This window comes from Pinus tabuliformis, chromosome 1_2, assembly GCF_031772625.1.
Source record: "Pinus tabuliformis cultivar Carrire ecotype Pingquan chromosome 1_2, CPIR1, whole genome shotgun sequence".
NCBI classification, from domain to species: domain Eukaryota; kingdom Viridiplantae; phylum Streptophyta; class Pinopsida; order Pinales; family Pinaceae; genus Pinus; species Pinus tabuliformis.
In genome coordinates, this window is record NC_142298.1 from 409,744,316 (window position 1) to 409,766,994 (window position 22,679).

The following is a 22,679-nucleotide window of genomic DNA, read 5'->3' on the forward strand; positions in this document are numbered from 1 at the left end:
TAAATAACTTATTGGAAAATAAGTAGGTAAATAAATCAGTTGTTGCAGTGATAGAATTTTCACATCTATATGCCTTTGAATTTTTATTGTAGCCCACAAATATACCTTTCTTCCCAGATGGTTCCAACTTATTTCTTTTCTCTTTAGGCACACGAAAATACACGGGGCAACCAAATATTCTAAAATGAAAAACATCAAGTTTCTTACCAGTGAAAACTTCTTCGGGTGTCTTGAAATCCAATGCTTGATGCGGGCTCCTATTTTGAACATACACGACAGTGTTGGCAACTTCTCCCCATAAGAACTTCGGTAGACCTTGATCATGGAGCATGGCACAGGTGGCTTCCATGATTGTTCGATTGTTCCTTTCAACAACTCCATTTTGCTCTGGAGTGTATGGAACGGTTGTCTCTCTCTTAATGCCAGTCTCTCTACAAAAGTTATTGAATTCATTTGATTCATATTTTGTTCCATTGGTGGTCCTCAATATTTTGATTTTCTTCCCTCTTTGATTTTCCACCAAGGCTTTGAAAGAACGAAACCGTTTGAACACTTCATCTTTCCTCTTTAAGAAATAGATCCATGTTTTAGTGAGAAGTCATCCACAAAGATTGCATAATATAAGTATCCTCCCAACAATGTTACGAGCAACGTGACAGATAGGTCAGAATGGACCAATTGAAGGATATTGGTAGTTTGGCTTTCACTAGAAGGGAATGGTCCCCTTGTAAGCTTCCCAGATGTACAACCCTGACAAACCCCTTCATGATTCATGTTGAACTCGGGCATACCTGTGACCATCTTCCTTACCCCAGGTAAGGCTTTATAATGAAGGTGGGAAAATCTTCGGTGCCATAATTCAGATTGAAGTGAAGTATCGCAAGTCAAAGCTCCCAAAGGACTTCCCACAACTTGATAGAGACCCTCAACCCTAAATCCAAGTGTGAATGCACCTTTAGGGTTTCTTTGCCAAATATGTACCTTTCCATCAATGAATACTACTTGAAACCCTTATCTTCCATCGCAGAAATAGATAACAAGTTCTTCTTCAAATCAGGCACATACAACACTTCTTGTAGATGAATGGTTTGACCTTGATTCAAGTGAAGAGTGACAGTACCTATCCCCTTCATGGGATAGGTAGCATTATCTCCAAGCATGATCTCCAAATTAGTCTTCTTTTCAATCAAATTTGAGAGGGCCTCCTTGTTACGCAGTGAAGTGCTTTGAGACTCCACTATTAATAAACCAATGATTAAAAGTATCTGAAGGAGAGGCAGTAGATAGAGTGGAAATAAGATAAAATTCCTTTTGTTTTTCTACAACATTACTCTGGAATTTCTCAATCTTTTGGAAGGTCAACCATTTCCATATTGAGCAGTGGGAGCATTCCTCTTTCCTTTATTGTTGAACCTGTTGTTCTTTTGATTGCCATTGCCTTTGAAATTGTTGTTGTTGTTGTTGTCATCCCTTGAAGAATTCTTCTTGTGAGGACACTCTCTAGCATAGTGGTCAAACCTGTTACAATTGTAGCGCCTTCCTTTCCTTCCTTCTTTGAATCCTTGCTTGAATCCTTGACCTTGTCTCTTTGGACCAACATTATTTTTCCTCTTAGCATGAGCGAAGAAAGCAGTAGGTTCATTTCCATTTGAAGGCATATCTCTCTCCATCATCCAATTTTCCTCTTGAGTGCATCTAGCCAATAATTCATCGAAACTAGGAATCCTATCATTGTTGAGAATGGTGGTGTTAAACACATCCCATGCTCTTGAAAGACCCCCAAGTGCAATGGGAGTGAGCTCCATGTCAGCAATAATTTCTCCGATAGATAAAAGATCATTCTTGATTTGTGTGATCCTCATGAAGTAAGATTGGATAGACTCCCCTTTATCCATCTTGATATCCTTCAACTTGTTTTTGAGAAAGAGGATTTGATTTGCATTGTTCACTTTGAACATCCCAACCAGCTTATCATATATCTCCTTAGAAGTTCCCAAATTAGAAATATAGGCAACCAAATGCTTTTGAATAGAGTCAACCAAAATTTTCTTTGCTTTGACCTCACATTTTCTATACTTCGTCTTAGCAGCAGCTGGTGCATTTGAAGGAGGCTCCACCACTTTTCCCTGCACATAGTCCAATACTTCATGCTCCTCCAAAGTCAGGTCCAAAGTCATCTTCCATGCATGATAGTTAGATTTGTCATTGAGCTTGTCCTCGGTCTTGAAGTAAGATGAAGAAGCCATTGAAACTCATCCAATAAATCCCTCTTAGTGATTGCTTTTCTCTTTCTTTCTTGGGCTTTGTCTTCACCTGGGCTCTAATACCATGTTAATTTTAGTTAACAATGGTATGTTCTATGCTTAGCACAATTACTTCAATGTTCCTTTAGCAGCCCAATGACAATTTCCAATTTAGTTTTCCAATAGCAATCACATTAACAGTTATTGTAGATAGAACATGAAATAAATGCAAGACAAGAGGACACCAGATTTGGCGGATGTCAGGGAAAAACCCCAATGTGGGGAAATCCCTTTGATCAATTATTCTTATTATTATATCAAATGTTCAACACGGAGAGAGTACAAAAAGTCAAAATTGACTTGCCAAATCAAAGTCAAAACAACCCTGTCAAATATGCAGTCAAACTAATCCCTAACCAAAAAGTCAAAGATGGTCAACGCAACAGTCAAACATCTCCTTTGAAGCTCGGTCAAAGGTAGTCAAACTCGGACTACAATAGTGACCAAAGCCAGCCCAAAACAATCATAAAATTTGTGGTCAAACTTGGTCAACCTGAACTCAACCCTGCGGTCAAACAATCTTGCAGTCAACACAGGTCAAAGTCCTCCTTTTGCCTCGGTTCTTGGCCCAAAAATACGGCCTACTGAAACAAAAATTTGCCTTGAGAATCAAAGTCAAAGGATGCCCAAAAAGTCAAAGTCAACATTGGTCAAACCCTAGTCAAACTATAGAAAATTCTGAAATTTTCAACCCTGAGATTCGTCCTCCTTGCCACACATGTGAGAAAGAGAGAATGCCAATAGTTGTATGAACCAATGAGAGAAGAAGAGAGAAGAATGTGTGAGTGATGGTGATGCCAAATGAGGTGACAGGTAACTTGTATTTATACAAGTTGTTGAGGTTGAAGTGACATGTCCATTGGGCTTCATAAACCTACATGATGAATTTGCACATGTGTGGGCATAAATTGAAAAACACACTTCTACTTGTCCAAATTAGATGATCTTTATATCAATTTTGGTCCTCTCGAAAAGAGAAATTTAATGCAGTCATCATCTCCATCGAATGAGTCATCTCAAGGTGGAATTTGACCCTAGTTTCCAATTTTAACAAGCAGCCACAGAGTTACACAGGGTACATGGCAATAGGAAGCACGAGTTTGTGCATGGAGCTTGTGAGAGGAAGAGTGTGCAAGAGAAGCTTGTGCACAGGTTGATCGAGGATAGTAAAGATCAGCAGTCTTGCAAGGGTTTCAAGCTTAGAACAAGCAAGAAAGACAAGTGTGTCTTTCAGATTGAAATTGTTGTATTTTGTAAGAGATCAATTGCTTAGTTTCTCTATCAATAAAATTCTCAAACAAACAGAGGGTTTTCCCAATTGGGTTCCCTAGACTTTTAAGTGGTTGACTTGAAATAGGACGACTTGCATGAGCAGTTAACTCACGCTAACTCAATTAATCACAAAATCATTTCTTAATTAGAAAACTCATTAATTTACCCATTCGAATTGTCTTCTAAAAGGAGCAATGAAGGCACAAGTTTAATCATTGTTTTGGTGAGCAGGAGTTGGTGAGACCAACCAATAGGAAGCACGAGTTTGTGCGTGGAGCTTGTGAGAAGAAGAGTGTGCAAAAGAACCTTATGCACCGGTTGGTCGAGGGCAACAGAGATTAGCAGTCTCGCAAGGGTTTCAAACATAGAACAAGCAAGAAAGACAAGTGTGTCTTTCAAATTGAAACAGTTGTATTTCGTAATAGATAAATTGCTCAGTTTCTCTATCAACAAAATTCTCAAACAAGCAGAGGGTTTCCCAGTTGGGTTCCCTAGATAATTATGTGTTTTTTAATTGTGTGACTATGCTTTTATGTATGTTCTTATTCCACTGCATCTAGTAGATTAATTTTGTGTTTATGTGAGCATAATTTTATTGCAGATTGCTCATATTAGCATATCATACTTTTTTAGATTTTCTACATGGTATCTAAGCTCGGATCAGAATAAAGATAGCACATCCAAAGTGCAAAACACATCAAGAAAGATCTTTGAAGTGGATGTAGAATTGAAGGACTCCAACGAAGGTGAAAAGGAGCAAGGGTTGCATCTTTTCTATACTGTATGGAGGGTCGAGATGCATGGGCAAGAGGCTGAGGCTATAGGAGGGAGATCTGGGTTGATCTTGTGCAACAACAAGAAGTGTTTTGTCTTTTGTTTAGGCCGCGGAAATTCTATGTAATTGCAAACGTGAGGTAGCTCTTGGTTGGAGGGTCGAGAGACCTAGAGAGGGTCTACACACTAGGCCACATCCACAAAAAGTACAACGCAGGTGAACAAAGGGTGGTCTTCTCTTTGGTAACAAGTCCAAAACATCTGTTATGCGCTAGTTGCAAAATCGCAGACCTCTAGGCATCTTTTAGAGGGCCCAAAAAGCTATACAGGAGTGTTGGAAGTGATAGAAGGGATAGCAAGTTAGGGAGGACAATTGGGAAAGAGAACTATAGTCACTTTGAGCAGATTTAGGGTTGTTGTTGTGCCCTAACCAGAGCTCATAAAAATTGCACAGTTGCCAAGGACAAAGGGAGCAGAAATAAGGCATGTATGTCTCCTTTTGTTGATATTGTTCTGCTAGAGGATAAAGTCCAATTTGGACAGTTTTGGTGGCATCTTAAGTACAGGTGGAGGGGTGTTAGTAGTGTGGCCAAAGAGCAAATCTTGTGAAGGACAACAAAAGTGCTATTAGTGGCAGAAATATTCAAGCTCAAAAGATTGCAGACTTTGACGGACTAAAGCAGCAGTGAGGTGGGCAGCCTCCAAAGCCCTAAGTACAATCTTTTGTGAAGGATTACAGGTTGTTAGTGAGCAGGTTTTAAAGAGTTCTCAGGGGAAGCGGGATGGCTTACTGAGGATTGACAACAGATCACTGTCTAGAGGGAGCATCGAACATCATAGCTTGGAAAGGGAGGATTATGATAGTGTTGGAAGATAATGGTGTGGGAGAATTGATGAAGCAGGTTATCCCACCACCACAAGATGTCCAACAATTGGCCCAGCATAATAAGAATGATATCACAGCAAAGAGGATGTTCAATTATGGTATGTTCTATGCTTAGAGCAGTTTACTTATTTTTCTTCTTATTAGCCACAGATTAGCAATCACATATACATTAAGTAAAGTGCAGATAGAACATTAAATGATCAAGAGAAAACAAGCCAAGACAAGAGAGACAAGATGTGGCGACTAGCCAGGGACAAACCCCAATGCGGGGAAACCCTTTGATCAAATCTTCTTTTATCTTCAATAGTTCAGCAGAGAGAAATAGTACAAAATCTGAATTCTGTAATTTTATATCAGTAGCAGCAAACCCTAGATCAGCAAAGTCAAACTTGGTCAAACTAGCTGAAATTGACCTCTAAAATATTTGGTCAATTTCCGGTCAACTTGTCTTCGAACAGCCTAAAGAAACAGCCCTTGAACACCCCCAAAAGTTCAGTCAATTTGTAGATTTCTGAAGTCAACTGCAGCCCTAAACTAGGGCAATCAATACCGGTCAAACCAGAGGTCAGATCGCCTCGATTTTTGTGCCAAAAATTGCGGCCTGCCTAGGAAAGGCAACCACACCCAATCCGCACTTCTAGAAGGTCAATGCTTGGTCAATATTGGTCAAAGAGATGACCTGCTACCCTAGCGTCCTTCTTTCTGTGTCTTCTTTGCCCTAGGACGTCTTCCTTTTCATCCACACGTGTGAGAGAGAGAGGCTCCTTTTATGCGTAGGAGAGAGAGAAAGAAGATGAGTGAATTGAATTGTCCAAATGAAGAGGATGCTCCTTGTATTTATATGCAAACATTGAGGTTGAATAGACATGACTGTTGGGCTTCTGAGCCTACATAAGTTTGTTGGCCGACTTTGACAATTTGTCCATAATCAAAATAAATTCATATCTCCATAAATACTTATCAGAATCGGATGATATTTAGATCAATCCTACACCTCTCAATGACAGGAATCTAGGAAAAATATCAGAAGCCATAAATAAGGTGATCCACATGGAGTTTGGCCCTCGTTGCCAATTTTAATAGAGGATCATTCTATAAGGGGTCAAAGATCATATAGTGCCTCATATCCATGAGAAGAAGACAACGTTTGAGATGTACGATACAATCCTAAAGTTGTATCAAAGTACCAATGATACCAGGAAACTTGCTTTTAAGGAGAAATTGAGGAGTATCCAGATGATCAAGGATGAGCCCATCGTCCCATATTTGACAAGGTACAAGGTTCACTCAAGTACAAGATGAACTAGGTGGGATGGGCGTGGTTGTACCTGATCATGACCATGTGAGTTTTGCCTTACTCAGACTTCACAAGTTGTGGACATAGTTTTAAAAATCGGCCAGCTTGAACCGGAAACCAGTCAAACCAACCAGTTCATTGGCCGACCGGGTCAAACCTGCACAAAAACCCAATTCAAGCCTCCATTTTGCCCAAAAATCAGAAAAATTGGCTGGTATAGAACGGAACCGACTAGTTTATGGTCAAACCGGCTAGTTCCGTCCTAAACCGGTGGATTCATTGCCAAGGCTGCAGTGGACCCACACAGCATGGTTTAGGAAGGTTCCAGGGTGTTTTAGAGGGAAATTAAAGATTGTTTCCCTCCAAAAACACCCTCTCCAAGCCTTTAAAAGGAGCTTACCCCTCTCATTTGCCTCAATCATCTCATTTGGAGTTTTTGGGAGTTTGATTGAGAGCTTGGAGAGTGTTGAGATTTTGCTGGAGTAGTCATCTTGTTGGCTTGAAGTTGGAGTTGCAGCAATTTTTAGAGATAGTTTGGAGTTGTCAGTAGAGTTGGCATCTTCAAGAGGAGGCTAAGGAAGCTAGTTTGCATTTCCAGGTAAGGATTTTCACTTGAAAAATTCCTCATTTCACTATTGTCCATGTATTAATTTTTTTTATGTGTTATATGCTATCAAATCTCTAGTTCTATGCTATCAAATTTTGTAGGCTACAATGTGCATTTTTTTTCCTAAATTTAGCTTTGGTTTTCCATTTTTCTTAGCTGCAATTTTTTTTAAATGGCAGATTTCTTTGCAAATTTTAATTATTTCAAGCCAACATGGCTCCAAAATCCAAGGACAATGCATGGGCTCATTGTGATTTGATTGATGGAAAAATGATATGCAAATTTTGCAATAAACCTATTGGAGGTGGGGTATTCTCAGATTGAAACAACACTTGGCTGGGATAAGAGGCCAAGTAAAGCCATGTGAAGCACCAAATGAAGTGTTAGGTCATGTTAGGGCAGAATACCTTTCCAAGTTTGAAAAGTTTGAGGAGAATAAGGCTAGGGAGAAGGCCATCCAAGATGAAATTGCAAGGAAGAGGGAATTATTAGAAGCCATGAAAGAGAGTGGGTATGATGATTATGAGATTCAAGGCTCCTTTTATATCCCTTCCAGCAATGACCCCTTTCACTATGTTCCCCCTTCTCTCGGCCAACAATCTAAAGGAACAAAGAGAACAAACATCCATAGTTATTTCTCATCCTCTGCCACCATTGCCTCTGCTAATCCCACTTCCTCCCAACCAAGTCATCAACCCACTTTGGATCAACATTGGAAAAAGCAAAGCAAAGAAACCTCTTATCAATACATTGTTAGATGGTGGTATGATACAGATATCCCATTTAATGTTGCTCACTCACCTTATTACCAAGCTATGTGGGGACTTTGTTATAGCTACAGGAAAGGGCTTCAAAGGCCCCAGTATGCATGACTTGAGGGGAGCTCTTTTGCAAAAAGAAATTTCTTCCAATGATGAGTATTTCGCTGAGTATAGAGAGTCATGGCTCAAAACATGTTGTTCCATCATGTCAGATGGATGGACTGATGGAAAAAACCGCACTATCATTAATTTCCTTGTTTCTTGCCCTCAAGGAACCATGTTTTTAAGATCAGTTGATGCATCTGATAAGGTGAAGGATGCAACCCTTCTATTTGAACTTTTGGATGACATTATTCAGGAAGTGGGGGAGCAGAATGTTGTGCAGGTCATCACAGATAATGCCTCAAACCATGTTCTTGTTGGAAAGATGCTTGAGTCCAAACATAAGACCATATTTTGGACTTCGTGTGCTGCACATTGCATAAACCTCGTGCTTGAGGACATAGGCAAAGTGGAGTGGGTATCAAACATTATAGAGGATGCCAAGTGCATTACAAAATACATTTACAACCACTCATGGGTATTGAGCCTAATGAGGAAAAACACCGGGGGCAAAGAGCTTGTTAGGCCTACAATTACGAGATTTGCAACTCACTTCCTCATGTTGCAATGTCTCAATTTTCAACAGAAAAACCTGTAGAAAATGTTTTCTTCTGATGGTTGCACTGAATCTCAGTGGGTTGGTAGACAAGATGGAAAAGACACCAAAAAGAAAGCTTTTGACAATTATTTTTGGAAAATGTTTGCAAAGTTTGTGAAAATTAAAGAGCCCCTTGTTAAGGTGCTAAGGATGGTGGATGGGGAAAAATTGGCCATGGGCTACATTTGTGAGGCTATGGATCAAGCAAAGGAGCAGATACGTATAGCTTACAAGGATAGGTTAGCTAAATATGGTCATATATGGGAGATCATTGATAACAGATGGAGCAATCAACTCCATCGTCCTATACATGCAGCTGGGTATTGAACCCAGAGTATCATTATAAAGATTGGTTAAGAGATCTGCAAGATGGGGAGGCCGTCAAAGATGGATTGATTGATTGCTTGGAGCGCATGGTCCCTATTCATGTAGACCAATTGGAAATACATAAACAACTTACTCTTTTCGGTATGGAAGTTGGTACCTTTGGAAAAAACTTGGCAAAGATGGCAAGAGATGTGGATCAACCAAGTAAGCAATTCCAATTTGTTTTTCTTTTCAAGTTAAATTGTTTACAAATTTAAAATTCAAATTATCTATAAATACTTGTAATTTGTAAATAAGTAATGAAATGAACTAAGTTACTAATTAATGTCTTTTTCTTTTCAGCACATTGGTGGGAATCATTTGGCAGCCAATGTCCTCAATTGCAAAAGTTTGCAATTATAGTCCTTACCCAAACTTGTAGCGCTTCAGGTTGTAAGCGCAATTGGTTTGTTTTTTAGAGCATACACACCAAGAAGAGAAATTGTTTAGAACAAAAACAATTAAATGATCTTGTCTTTGTGGAATACAACCTTCGACTAAGGCGGAACCAAATGATGAACAAAACACCTGATCTAGATCCCCCATTATGTTGGACGATATTGATCCAACATCATAATGGGTGGAGGAGACTGAAGATCCTGTCTTTGATGCTAATTTTGATATTAACATGGCATTAGCAGGGGATGAAGCAGATTTAGTGGCGCCATCAGAACCAGGATTAGTGGCCGCATCAAGGAAAGGCAAACAACCAATGGAAGGCACTAGTCGTGCAGCTCGACCAACTCATGTTTCCATTAGGTCCACTTCTATTGTTATTGGTGGCAGTGCTATTGGGGTTGCAGATGAGGCTGATTCATCCTTAGACTCTGAACCAGATGATGTTGATGTAGCTCCTGATGATGATCCTGTGTCTAGTAGTGGTGATGAATTTGATGATTGATCGTGTGTAGACTTGTAGTCTTGTAGTAGGCCAATGGCATCATAGCTTGTAGCATTGTTTGTGGACTTTATAAGCCATTTAGAGCCTCATTGCTGATGTATTTTGTCAATGATATGTATTGCACTCAGTGCCATTTTGACATATTCACCTTTACATGGTATATAGATGAGCAAACTTTGCATATTTTGTCTCTATTTGCTTGGAATCATGGTTTTAAGTCTTAAAAATAGTCTTTTTTCATTAAAAATTAATTATTTAATGTATTTTTTTAAATCGATTCATTGAGATCTGACCAGTGCCAGATTGACCAGTTCCGGTTTGAAACCTAGTTTATTAGGTGGACCGGTTCTGGTTTTTAAAACTATGGTTGTGGAAAGGGTCCCAGGATGTTGTTAGTGGGAGAGAGAACTTCCCAAATTGCGAAAGGTTTTGGACTGACAGCATACAAGAAGAGATCTAAAGAGGAACCATAGAAGGGAGATCAATTATGACAAAGGACGAGGAGAATTATTCCCTGGCAAGCAAGAGTAGCAAGGCTAAGGGCAAGAAGGGCCAAGTAGAGGCCGGGTCCAATGAGAAGGGAAAGAAGAAGGATCTAAGTAAGATCAAGTGATTCCATTGCCATGAGTATGGACTTCACAAGTTGTGGAAAGGGTCCCATGATGTTGTTAGTGGGAGAGGGAACTTCCCAAATTGGGGAAGGTTTTGGACTGACTGCATACAGGAAGAGATCTGAAGAGGAACCAAGTAGAGGCCGGAAAAGGATATCAGTTATGACAGAGGAAGAGGAGAATTGTGCTCTGGCAAGCAAGAGTAGCAAGGCTAAGGGCAAGAAGGGCCAAGTAGAGGTTGGGTCCAATGAGAAGGGAAAGAAGAAGGATCTAAGTAAGATCAAGTGCTTCCATTGCCATGAGTATGGACTTCACAAGTTATGGAAAGGGTCCTAGGATGTTGTTAGTGGGAGAGGGAACTTCCCAAATTGGGAAAGCTTTTGGATTGACTGCATACAGAAGAGATCTGAAGAGGAACCATAGAAGGGAAGATCACTTATGACAGAGGACGAGGAGAACTGTGCCCTAGCAAGCAAGAATAGCAAGGCTAAGGATAAGACGGGCCAAGTAGAGGTCGGGTCCAATGAGAAGGGAAAGAAGAAAGATCTAAGTAAGATCAAGTGCTTCCATTGCCATGAGCAGAGGTAGATGCATTTTTTGCCCAGCTCGAGAAAGACTTGTCATTAATTGCTTACATGGCAAGCTCAACAGATAGTAGTATATGGTATATTGATTCAAGGGCTTCCTTCCATATCACTGGGAACAAGAAAAGTTTCAGCCACTTGAAGGAGAAGGACATGCAGTTTCAGATATAACTAGGAGTTGGTACTGTCAGTTTTCAAAGGGAGTCAGGCAATCTTCTTCATCTCAGAGATGTTCTCTATGTTCCAGGATTGAGGCAAAATCTTGTTTCGATAGCTACCCTTGAGGACAAGGGATATGATATCATCTTCAGCAGAGGTAAGGCTTACCTCCAACAATTAGCTTATGGATGTAAGAAGCAAATAGGTGTGAGGGCGAAGAATCTCTACAATTTGCAGGTAGAGACAAGTGTAGCCTTAAGCAGCAAGGCAGGGAGTTCTCAAAATAGAGAAGTGACGGTTGAGCAAGAGCAAGATATAGCTCTCAAGATGGAGCCTCTGCGAGTACCTTAGTTTGGGTCAAAGCTAGTTGGCAGTTGGGTTGACCAACAGGATGATGATGACCATAGCCCAGGGCGAGTGGAAGCAACCACTCAATTAGAGACTCCCAGTAAAGGGAGAGTTTGAGCCAAGTGGGGAGAAGATTTGGTTAAGGGAAATCAGAAGAGAGTTGAGTCTCCCAGCATCAAGAAGCTAACACATAGGTACATAGGGTACATGGCACTTATGACTAAAGTGGCGGACTTGCAAATCATGGTGGGAAAGAACAGGTCTTCAGATCAAGTTCCGCGGAAGAAAGCAAGTCAGTCTTCTAGTTCAGAGGGAGTAGCCGCAGCAATGGAGAACATGGTAGAGTTGAAGACAGATCCAGGTGGACGTGGTTCTTCCAAGAACACCTTCCTCGCTAAGAGGGAGTGTTGAAAATATTAGCGAGAAAAAGATTCCTTGATTTGTGCCTTAATCATAGGAGCCAGAACGAGTTCCTTCTTGTGCATGACTCGAGTTCCTAAAAATTAGGAAATTGCCTATAAATCAGTATGACTTCCTATAATTTAGGAATCAATCCCTAAAAATTAGGACGAGTTAGGTTGCAATTAATTGATGTGTTGAAATTGAAAGTCAAGTTCTTGATTTTCTAGTGTGAATTGATTGAGGAAAAACACAAGTGATTGAGTTTCAAGTGGTTGACTTGAAATAGGACAAGTTGCATGAGTAGTTAACTCATGCTAACTCAATCAATCACAAAATCATTCCTTAATTAGAAAACTCACTAATTTTAACCATTTGAATTGCGTTTAAAAGGAGGTATGAAGGCATAAGTTTAGTCATTGTTTTGGTGAGCACAAGTTGGTGAGACCAAGCAATAGGAAGCACGAGTTTGTGCGTGGATCTTGTGAGAGGAAGAGTGTGCAAGAGAAGTTTGTGCACAGGTTGGTAGAGGGCAGCAGAGATCAGCAATCTTGCAAGGGTTTCAAGCTTAGAACAAGCAGGAAAGACAAGTGTGTCTTTCAGATTGAAACAATTGTATTTTGTAAGAGATCAATTGCTCAATTTCTCTATCAATAAAATTCTTAAACAAGAAGAGGGTTTTCCCAGTTGGGTTCCCTAGACAATTCTGTGTTTTTGAATTGTGTGACTGTGCTTTTATTTTTGTTCCTATTCCACTGCATCTAGTAGAGAAATTATGTGTTTATGTGAGAAGAAATTTTATTTCAGATTGCTCATATTAGCAGATCAGAATTTCGTGGATTTTCTACAAATTGTTATATTTTTGTATAACCAACTTATACAATAATGTTTTTTTGGAGAAGCATAGATATCAAATAACACAACTCCCAGGGAGAACCTCAAACCCAGCAAGCAAAGCAAACTCAAGGAGCACAACTAACCTAGCAAGCACAGTGAAAGTGATATTGTTGATGTTTTATAATCTTTCTAATTCAAACTAAACAAATATGTATATATATTTTTGTTTTTTATTATAGCCAAGATTGTTTTTTGTTTAGTAAATATTTTATTTTTATTTTAAAGAGACACAGGTCAACTCCAAGTTCAGCATGGAAGATATTACACCTCCGTCATACTAGGTTGTAAAATGTGCCTCTCAACATAATAATATGTTCAGTGGATTACTGTTCAACAACCATAACCATTCCTTCACCATTCTTCACTGTATATGTCAGAGTTATTGAAGCCATGGATTAATGAGACAAAGCCCAAGATCAAGTGTAACTTTTGTTGCATGAAGAATGGCAATGTCTTATTGCAATGAACATCAAGCGGCACTAAACATCAAACAGCAGCACCATAGCTTTCACGTTTTATGTCCCACAGTTCAATCCTGATTTCAAAAAATCGTTAAACCTTCATTGTACTAAGCTTAGTCTGATTTGTATGATGGCCTTGGCCATGTTCTTCTCCTAATTAAGAACGTAATAAAGCTGGAAGCATTACCCCGTGGAACTAAATCCTTTCAGAAAACACGTGCTTGCCGGTTGTTTCAGCCCCGCTACTTATATTAAGGTTTAAAATTAAGGACATGTATCAAACTCTGTTTTCAAGGGTGTTATAGTCCCATCAGTGTGCACCAAGATGGGAATTCACAAGCTCCCACTGTTGGAGATAGCAATCGACGCCTTGATTTCAAACAAGGGTGGCTGTGACAAAAGGGCATGTGGCTTACTGGTAGAACAAACAATGGGAGGTACAACTCATGGGTTTAGTTCCTAGCCTGCCCGAGTTTTAACACCCACATCAATGAAATTTGTTATACCACTGCACTGTACAGGCAAGATTACTCCGTAGTATTTTTCGTACCATACGGACCAAAGAGAAGTATTTTTTTTTAGCTGATAAAACCCATAAGCCTCTCGAAATTATTGCACCTTTTCTTTATGAAAGACTGAGGTGAGCAATGGTGTCCGGTTCCCGAGCCATCGCGAGTGCTTGATAGACACGAGGTTACGTTTGGGCCCTACGCTTCAACAGCGCAAAATCAAATCAAAATCAGAATCTTTCTAATTCACAAAGCCTATATCCCCAGCCTGATATGTTCTGTATCACATATTCCCAGCCTGATATGTTCTGGATCACATCTCTACGACTGTGGCATACTCGTAATATCTTCGAGACTTACTTGCACCTGAAATCACGGTCGAGTCCTTTTGACAACATTCAGTTTCCTGTCAGCTTTCGTGCCAGATGGAAGAGTGGCAACAGTTGAAAATCGGTATATTTGACCGTGGACTCAATTCATAGACAAACCCATGCATTTGAGTGTATAGATACGAAATTAAAAAATCCACACAGAAAACAATAGGTGGCTACAAATTAAAGCTAAATTCAGTTATAGTGCTGAGATCAATACGTTGGAGGTTAAGTTAAAAGTAAGAGAGAGCATCAGATCAGTGACATTGTAGAGTGTTCGTTGCAATTTAACACACCAATGGCGAACTGTTAATGAGTTTGGCTATAATTTACCTTGAGAATTTTAAGAATTGCGTCTTTGGAGTGAGGAAGTTGCTGTAACTTCTTCCCCGCTTCAAGCAATTGTTGCTCCAGCTGGTTTGCCATCTGCTCTAGTGTTTCAAACGTGTATTCGCCGCAACATCTACGGCGTGAGATATGAACCCTGAAACTGAGGATGGAGAGTTAAAGTACCCCCGCTCCTTTCCCTCGATAAATGAAGTGACAGGCCCCGAGTCGAGACGCTACGCTACCCAACCGCAAGTAAAGAGTAAAGGAATCTTGGCACCAAATGCGGCGGTCAAAATACCCAAAGCCATTGGCACCACTTCGGATTTTATCCTCCGCTTTAAATGCAACATAGGGCAAACTTCGAATCCGGTCGAGAGACACAAAGGGCATCGAGCACTTTTTCAAAGCTTTTAAACTTAAAAAATTTGTCATAGGGTGCATAGCACCAAAGAACCATTGCAACTAGGTTGTGTTTTTGGTTATTTTAACAATTAAATTAGGCTGGTCAGCTCAATTCTTAATGTGGATGGAAAATTGATTTGTTTGTGAGTGGAATGTTATTATTATGATTGTGTAAATGAGTTTACTTATTTAATAAATAAGTTGACTTTTTAAAAATAATTTTTATTTTCAATTTTTTTTTATAAGAATTGAACATATAATTTAGTGAAAATTAAATATTACACGAACTAATGAAAATTAAATATTACACGAACTAATTAATTTATATTTTATAAGTATACTTTTAAGGTTTTATAGATTGAATGGGTTTAATAATTAAGAGCATGTGAAACCTCTTAAGAGGTTATAGTTTCAAAACCATAAGGGGTAGAGTATGTATGCCTATGTAGACTTAGCAGTGAAATGGTTGCGCCGGGTGGGTCTCTTGTTCCACAAACAAAGAGTCTCATACCCTAATTTGATATATAACTTGACTGTAACCTTAAAATTAGATAATAATTCATTTTTATAATAATAATTAAATAATAAAAATTTTAAATTTAAGATAAAAATAATTTAACAATAAATTTTATATTTAAATTTTAATATTTTTTATTAAAATTAGTCGTATAGTCTTTTACGTAATTTTATTTTTTTTTTAATTAAGTGGGATAGGGACGAATTATAGGTACACTTGAACTTGCATATTGTAAAGTTGGTTTTGTTTTAAACACATTGTTGGATTGAGTTACACTTGGTTGTGTTTTATAAAGTTAATATATTAGATTAGATGAGTTGTTTTTTATGGTTTTTTTGGATTGAGTTACACTTGGTTGTGTTTTATAAAGTTAATATATTAGATTAGATGAATTGTTTTTTTGTGGTTTTTTTGTTTTATATATGTGTGGGGAAAGAAAGTAATATATTTTATAAAGTTATTAAAAATGGAAAATGTAAAATTTTAAAAATTTATAATTTTATTATAATAAATAAATTAATAATGTTAAAACAAAGAAGTTTCAAAGGTTAAGTTTTTATTGTGAAAATAGAAAATGCAGAACATGTTTTTATATGAAGTGGTTGGGATAATCATTTGTTATTTTTTTTTATCTAGTTCCAATTTTCATGAGATATAAGTTGGTCAATTGTGATAGGGTTTTGGGATGCCTTAGGTCTTGCTAGGTTATAAGTTATTAATATATCTAGGTTAAGGGTTGTTGAATATACTTTTAGTGTTAAAGTAGCACCCTATAAGTTTGGAGTTTTATTATTTATGATTTAATTCCATGTTGTGAATATTGTTTAGAGAGGATTTTATTCTTTATGAGTTTTTGAATAGTTTGTAAGTTTTATCATGAAAGAAATGAACATTAAATGGTCTAGCTTAGCTATAATCTTAAAATTAGATTTTATTATTATTATTTAAATAAAACTAAGAAATTATGAGAGGTAGTTGTAGGGACTATCTTTCACCCAATGGCACAATTAAATTCAAGTTTGCCTAGAAACTTGGTGTTGCATCCAATAACAATGCAAAAGCTTATGCCCTCCTACAAGGGATTAATCTTTCACAATTCCTCCAGCCTCAATCCTTGACAATCTTAAGTGATTCCTAAATTGTCATAAACCACGTGAATGGGGGGTTGGTTCTAATGATATGCATTTAAATGTAATCATGGAAATAATTAATCAACATGCATAAAATCAAAATGAGTTTGAATGGCCCACGAGCATAGAGCAGACTGTGAAAGGTTATTTTGTTAAGGCACTATATAGTGAAAAGGTCACCAGTTCGAAACTTTATAAGTAAAAATCCAGCAATGTTAAGGGCTAGTGTAGCCCGGGCCAAGTGCAATCCTCGAGTGATTTTGACAGCTTAGATACCCTTAGGTCACGACTACTCAAGCCCCAGGTTAGGCGTGTCAGTCATGTCAAGACTCACATTACCTAGCAAAAAAATAAGAGTTTGAATGGTTTCATGTTCACAAAACAAATAACATCTTAGCTAATGAACTAGGTAATCAAGCATTAACTCTTCGAGGAAAATATGTGGTTATAATTAATGGTGAGGAACGTGAAAACCCATTCCTTAATATCACCTATATCACAAAGATCAAGAAAACATGCAGGCCAAGAAGTTAAATGTCATCTATTCACTCCATGTAGCTCAGTGGATGTGATGTCACTTATGCCCACAAACATCTTACGATTTATCTTGTGTGCACTTATGTTAATAAGCACTCTCATGTCATTTTCCTCGCTTATGGGAGATTTCAATTTTCACTGATGGATAATCATAGCAACAACGATATGGCTTTAATGGCAAAGGATGATTTGATTAATTTCACCTTGGATATGCCGTTGTGGTTTATTACAATATCATTCTTTGTTTCTCCTTGGTCAAATCTAAGAGATATTTATAAGTTTGATAGTTAGTCATTGGTTGAGTGACAAAATTCCTCCATTATTACTACATTGCGAAAATTGGGCTTTTATAAAACATTTCTCACAATTACTATAAAGAATTGAGGGCTACTAGCTTCGAAATCCATAAGTATGAGGACACTTTCACATAAGTGAAAGTGTTAGATGGCATGGGCACAGAGTTGAATTTGAAAGCTGGAACAAAATTCCCAACTCCAATAATAGCACAATCTTGGGAATACTTCTACAGATAAAAAGTGTTTGGATAGTTAAGAAATTGTGTTTCACCAATTGAAGATGTAGATTGTGCATGGAGGATAAACACGATGCTTCCTCTTTGTTAATGGAAAAGAAATAAATGCTAGTATCAAGAAAGATGCTCTCTTAAACACTAACATTTAAAGTATTTTTCAATTGTATTGCAAATTTGGTTTTGGAGATGTTATAGAATTTATGGCCTAGTTTTAACTCTGTTTCAAAAAATTTCAATTTAAAATTAAACCAATAAAATTAAAAAAATAATAAATTATAAATTAAATTATTAAAACTTTATATATCTTTTATTTATATATTTAACAATGTTTGATAAATAATTTTATATTTTGTAATTTACCAAATAACCTTAGAAAAAATCAATTTTAGAATTATTTTTTAACGCTTATAAAGTTTGTGAACAAAACTTTTAAATCGTTGTATAAAAACATAAATTATTATGTGCAAAGACGTTTTACAATTATTTTTTAAGATTATAAAGTTGGTGAACAAAACTTTTAAATAGTTGAATAAAAACATAAATTATTATGTGCAAAAGACATTTTTATAATTTAATTATTGTGTATATAAAAATATGTATTATTTTTGTAAGTTTCATTTAGAGTTAAAATGTCATTAAAAAAAGCATGATTTTAATATAGATTATAAATAAAATAATTCAATGATATTTTAAATATATAAATTTTATATTATTTTTAGAGATCTAAAATATTTGAAAATCAAATTATTTTTATTAGTATTATATTTTAACAATACTAAGGAGATGAGTAATTTTTTAAAAATTTAATATAAAGTTTGACAAATAACATTAAAAAATATTTTGAACAATAAAATATTTCCATGTCAACTATATATAAAATAGTTAAAAGTAAAAATTGTTTTATTTAGTGGATGAGTGTATATAAAAAGGAATTGAAAGTAAAATAAAAATTATGTTTAAAATATTTCAATTTTGTGTTGCTCAATATGAAAGAGATGTGTAATTTTTTTAGTGTTGACCATCTATAGATCCAACTTAGTTTTGAATATGTCATGCATATAGATGAATCAAGTTCCTTAAGATGAATTTTTTTTTTTAATTGAAAAAACTTAAAGAAAGATATGTGTGTGTGTCACTTGTCAACTTTAAGTTGAGCATGGAATGAATTATCCATCCCCTACATATTGAGCAACACACCACTGAAATGTTTTAGCCAAAAATATCTTAATTCTTTATATATCATGCATTCAAAGTGTTCAAATCCCTTGAGGAGCAAATACTTCCTCAAAAAAATTCAACCTAAAAGAAAAAAAGTTCACCCTGAAGAACCCAATCCCTCTCCACCCATAACTAATCAAGAGTTGAGATGAATATACAATGTTTTTTTTTTTTTTTTGTTAACGCATACACACTATGTGTCAACTCCAAATTGAGCACAAAAAGAGTTGCACCCCCTTTATATTGAATAACATGCCATTCAAAAGTTTTAAACAGAAAGATTTAAAAATTTACCCCATATATATAATAGGGAGAGATTTTTCACTTAAAATGGATATTGAAATTTTTTATTTATGTAGATATTTACATGTTTTGTTTGTTATTATATATTTTCTAAATGTCATGTGTCAACTCCATATTAAGTAATGAAGGAATTACATATCTCTCTCGTAGTAGGAAATAAAAAATAATCTTTTACTTTCAATTACCTCATGTGTGTTGGTTGCGTGTGATTTTTCTATTTTCAATTACCTCACATGCACACATATAGAGAGCGATGGGATTGTTTATGGATGCTTCTCAAATGTCATGTGTCAACTCCATGATGAGTATAGAAGGATTTATGCATCTCCTTCATACTAAGTCATAAAAGCACTTTTCAAAGGATTTTTACGCGTCTCCTTCATACTAAGTCATAAAAGCACTTTTCAAAAAAAAAAAAAAAAAAAAACTTATTATTAAAGCATTTCAATGTTGGGTTGCTAAATGCAAAGGGAGATGTGTAATTCCGTATATACTCAACATGGAGTTGACACATGGTGTGTGTGTGTGTGTAACCAACATGGATCAATCTACTCTAGGGATTGAGCCCTTTAAGTTGAAAATATTCAAAGTAGATAGATCTCTCTCTCTCTCTCTCTCTCTCTCTCTCTCCACATACATGCATACATATAGATAGATAGTCAAGAAAATATAAGAAATGCATCCTCAATGAACTCCTGAATGTGAACTAGTGCATACATCCTCTTATTCCTCAATGGCATCCTTAATGAATTCCTCAATGTGAACTAATGCATAAAATCCAAGGAGATTGAACCTAAATATATATTTGCATGGAATTAGCTAAATCCTAAGCAACATTCCCATGCAAGCATGTGTTTGATTTGAGTATCCCTATGTTGTGTACACTGGTCTATAATAGAAGTTCACTAGGGATGTCATCCACAAATATGGGGAAGTATCTCTTGGGTTTTCATGCAAAGTTTTCTTTTGGGAAATATACACACATCCCTTATAAATAACTCATGAATCTAAATCAATCTACTAAGCCACCTTTCGATATAGTCAAAAACACATTATAGAGGCAGGAAGACACTGAATCAAGACATTTAATTGATTCAGTGGATTTGACGTAATATGGTTTGCTAACCCAAGTGGTGGCTTAGAAAGTCTTGATTTGGTAGGTTCATCTAGTGAGTGTAAGGAGTGGTTAGGGTGTTGGCTAAAGGTCTTGGTTTAGTGGGTTTCTTTATGGAATGTAAAAAGGGTTCAAAACCATTTAAGCAATATAAATAAAGGAAACTTGAGTTACTTCCTTGCCTATATTTATGGATTGATGAGAAGACTTGTTAGATTTTTTGATTAACTTGTTGGATTTATGGACGAATTTTTTCAATGCTTCATTCGTGCATAGATTCATTTACTCGGTAAGTACATGATCAAGTGCACTTTCACAACACCTTGCACGACCAAGCATCTTCGGTAATGATACCTCACACGCTCCACCCTCGCATGAAACAGAGATTGTGATTTCGCCTACCAAATGAATCATATGTTTCCCTTCATAGAGAGAGTAAGTGAACTTAAAGGCCAACCACTCGCACTATGAATTTATAACCTACTAAACATATCATCGGGCAAACATAAAGAAGTGTGGATAGATTAAATTTTTTCTTTCCTATATATATTTATTATTACAGGCATATAAGTTATTACGATGCACTTGAGGAAAGTCAAAGTTATTGAGTCATTGTTCGAGTCAATCGACACAACTGGTAAGATTTCTTAATACATGGAGTTATTTCAAAGAGGTGTGTGCGTATTTTTCCAAATAAAACTTTGCATGAAAACACGAGAGATACTTTTGCATGTTTGTGGATGGCATCCCTAGTGAACTTGTCAATGTAAATTATTGTTTACAATGCAAGGAGACTTGAATTAGGCATGCGCTTACATGAAAATATTGCTTGGGACTTAACTAGTTCCATGCAAATATGATCCATATTGGATCATTATATTTTTTGGCATCCATCTTGAATCTTTGAAAGTATAAAAAGTGGAGGAATCAACTCACGGGACCATTTTTACCGACAAGACACAATTTGACAAATTAGGGTCTAAAATCTTATGGGAGCAATCTAAGGCACCAAATGGAATTTTTTGGGGGTAAAAATTTGATACTTCAATATGGCACCTTAACATGTTGTTCTACACATAAACACCTTTCCAGCGGCATAAAAATGCCTTAATCAGAGTTTGTATGCAAAAGTTGTGCCACTCAGAAGTTGACCTTCCTGTTTTTACCACCATAATTCAAGAGGATGCCACATTTGCCCCCATTATTCATGAAAAAGGGGCTAGCCACATGATAATAATGAAGACTACTCTAGAAGAGTTCATATTGAACCTTTAGTTAAGAGTTCAAGGAGTCAAAATTAATCATTAGTCGACTATTGAGCTATGTTATAACTAGGCCACTAGGAGGAAAAGGGGTTTCATTCTATTCCAGTGTATTTTGTTCCACGGACAAGTGGAGTATCCAAGAGTGTATAAGGAGAGAGAAAACAGAGAGGATTTGTGCATTGTAGAATGTCATGGATCACGGGTCTCACTTCTTTGTATTCACATCCATTTCTGTTTAGAGAAAGAGAGTTAAGCAACCTCACCTTCCCTTTGGGTTTTCTCCCAAAAGGGTTTCCCATGTTACATCTTGTGTTAGTTTGTAGTTTGTGAGTTTTATTTCTCTGTTCTCTAATTTCTACATAATTTTAATTTATATTCATGTAATAAATATTAATTAACAAATGCAACAATCAAAGGAGAAATAAACCCTCACAGTGTAGATTTTGGATTTTCTAATATATTTTAGTATATTTTTTGTGATGAATTTTCCAATGCAATATCCATGGTAGTTTATGTATCATATTGGTATAAAAGCAGGATCCTTTGGATGTATTATGGGGAGTTGTACGGGATCCATATTGGTTAAGATGAAAGTCACAAAACCCCTAAAATGGTCGACAAATCTATCAATAACCCTCAAGATACCATACAGGAGATGTTTGTGTGGCTAGAAGCACAAGTCAATATAGATCCATCTACTCTAGATCTATCATTCGTAGAGGGATTGAGTCCTTTGACGTGAAAATACCTTAAGTAGATGTATTTGTGTTGGTCTCTCTCTCTCTCTCCATATATATATGCTCTCTCTCTCTCTCCATATATACATTCATACATATAGATAGATAGATAGATAGATAGTTAAGAAAAACTAAGAGGTACATCCTCGTATTCTTTGATGGCATCCCTAGTGAACTCCTCAATGTGAACTAGTGCACATAACCTAAGGAGATTCAGCCTAAATATCTATTTGCATGGAACTAGCTAAATCCCAAGCAACATTTCCATGCAACACATGTGCTTGATTCAAGTTTCCCTGTGTTACGTGCACTAGTCTACATTGGACCTTAGCGATGTGATCCACAAATATGGGGAATTATCTCTTGGGTTTTCATGCAAAGTTTTCTT

At 36.8% G+C, this 22,679-nt stretch overlaps 1 protein-coding gene across 1 annotated transcript in view; it reads right to left on the minus strand.

The window, feature by feature from the left end:
- Nucleotides 1-14,810, minus strand: part of LOC149206075 (sister chromatid cohesion protein PDS5 homolog A-like) — a 224,097-nt gene extending 209,287 nt beyond the window's left edge. Inside the window, 1 exon segment of the mRNA XM_089395279.1 lies at nt 14,540-14,810. Within this exon segment, the coding sequence (XP_089251405.1) occupies nt 14,540-14,632 (93 nt within the window). The 5' untranslated portion in view covers nt 14,633-14,810.
- Nucleotides 14,811-22,679: the final 7,869 nt, after the last annotated feature.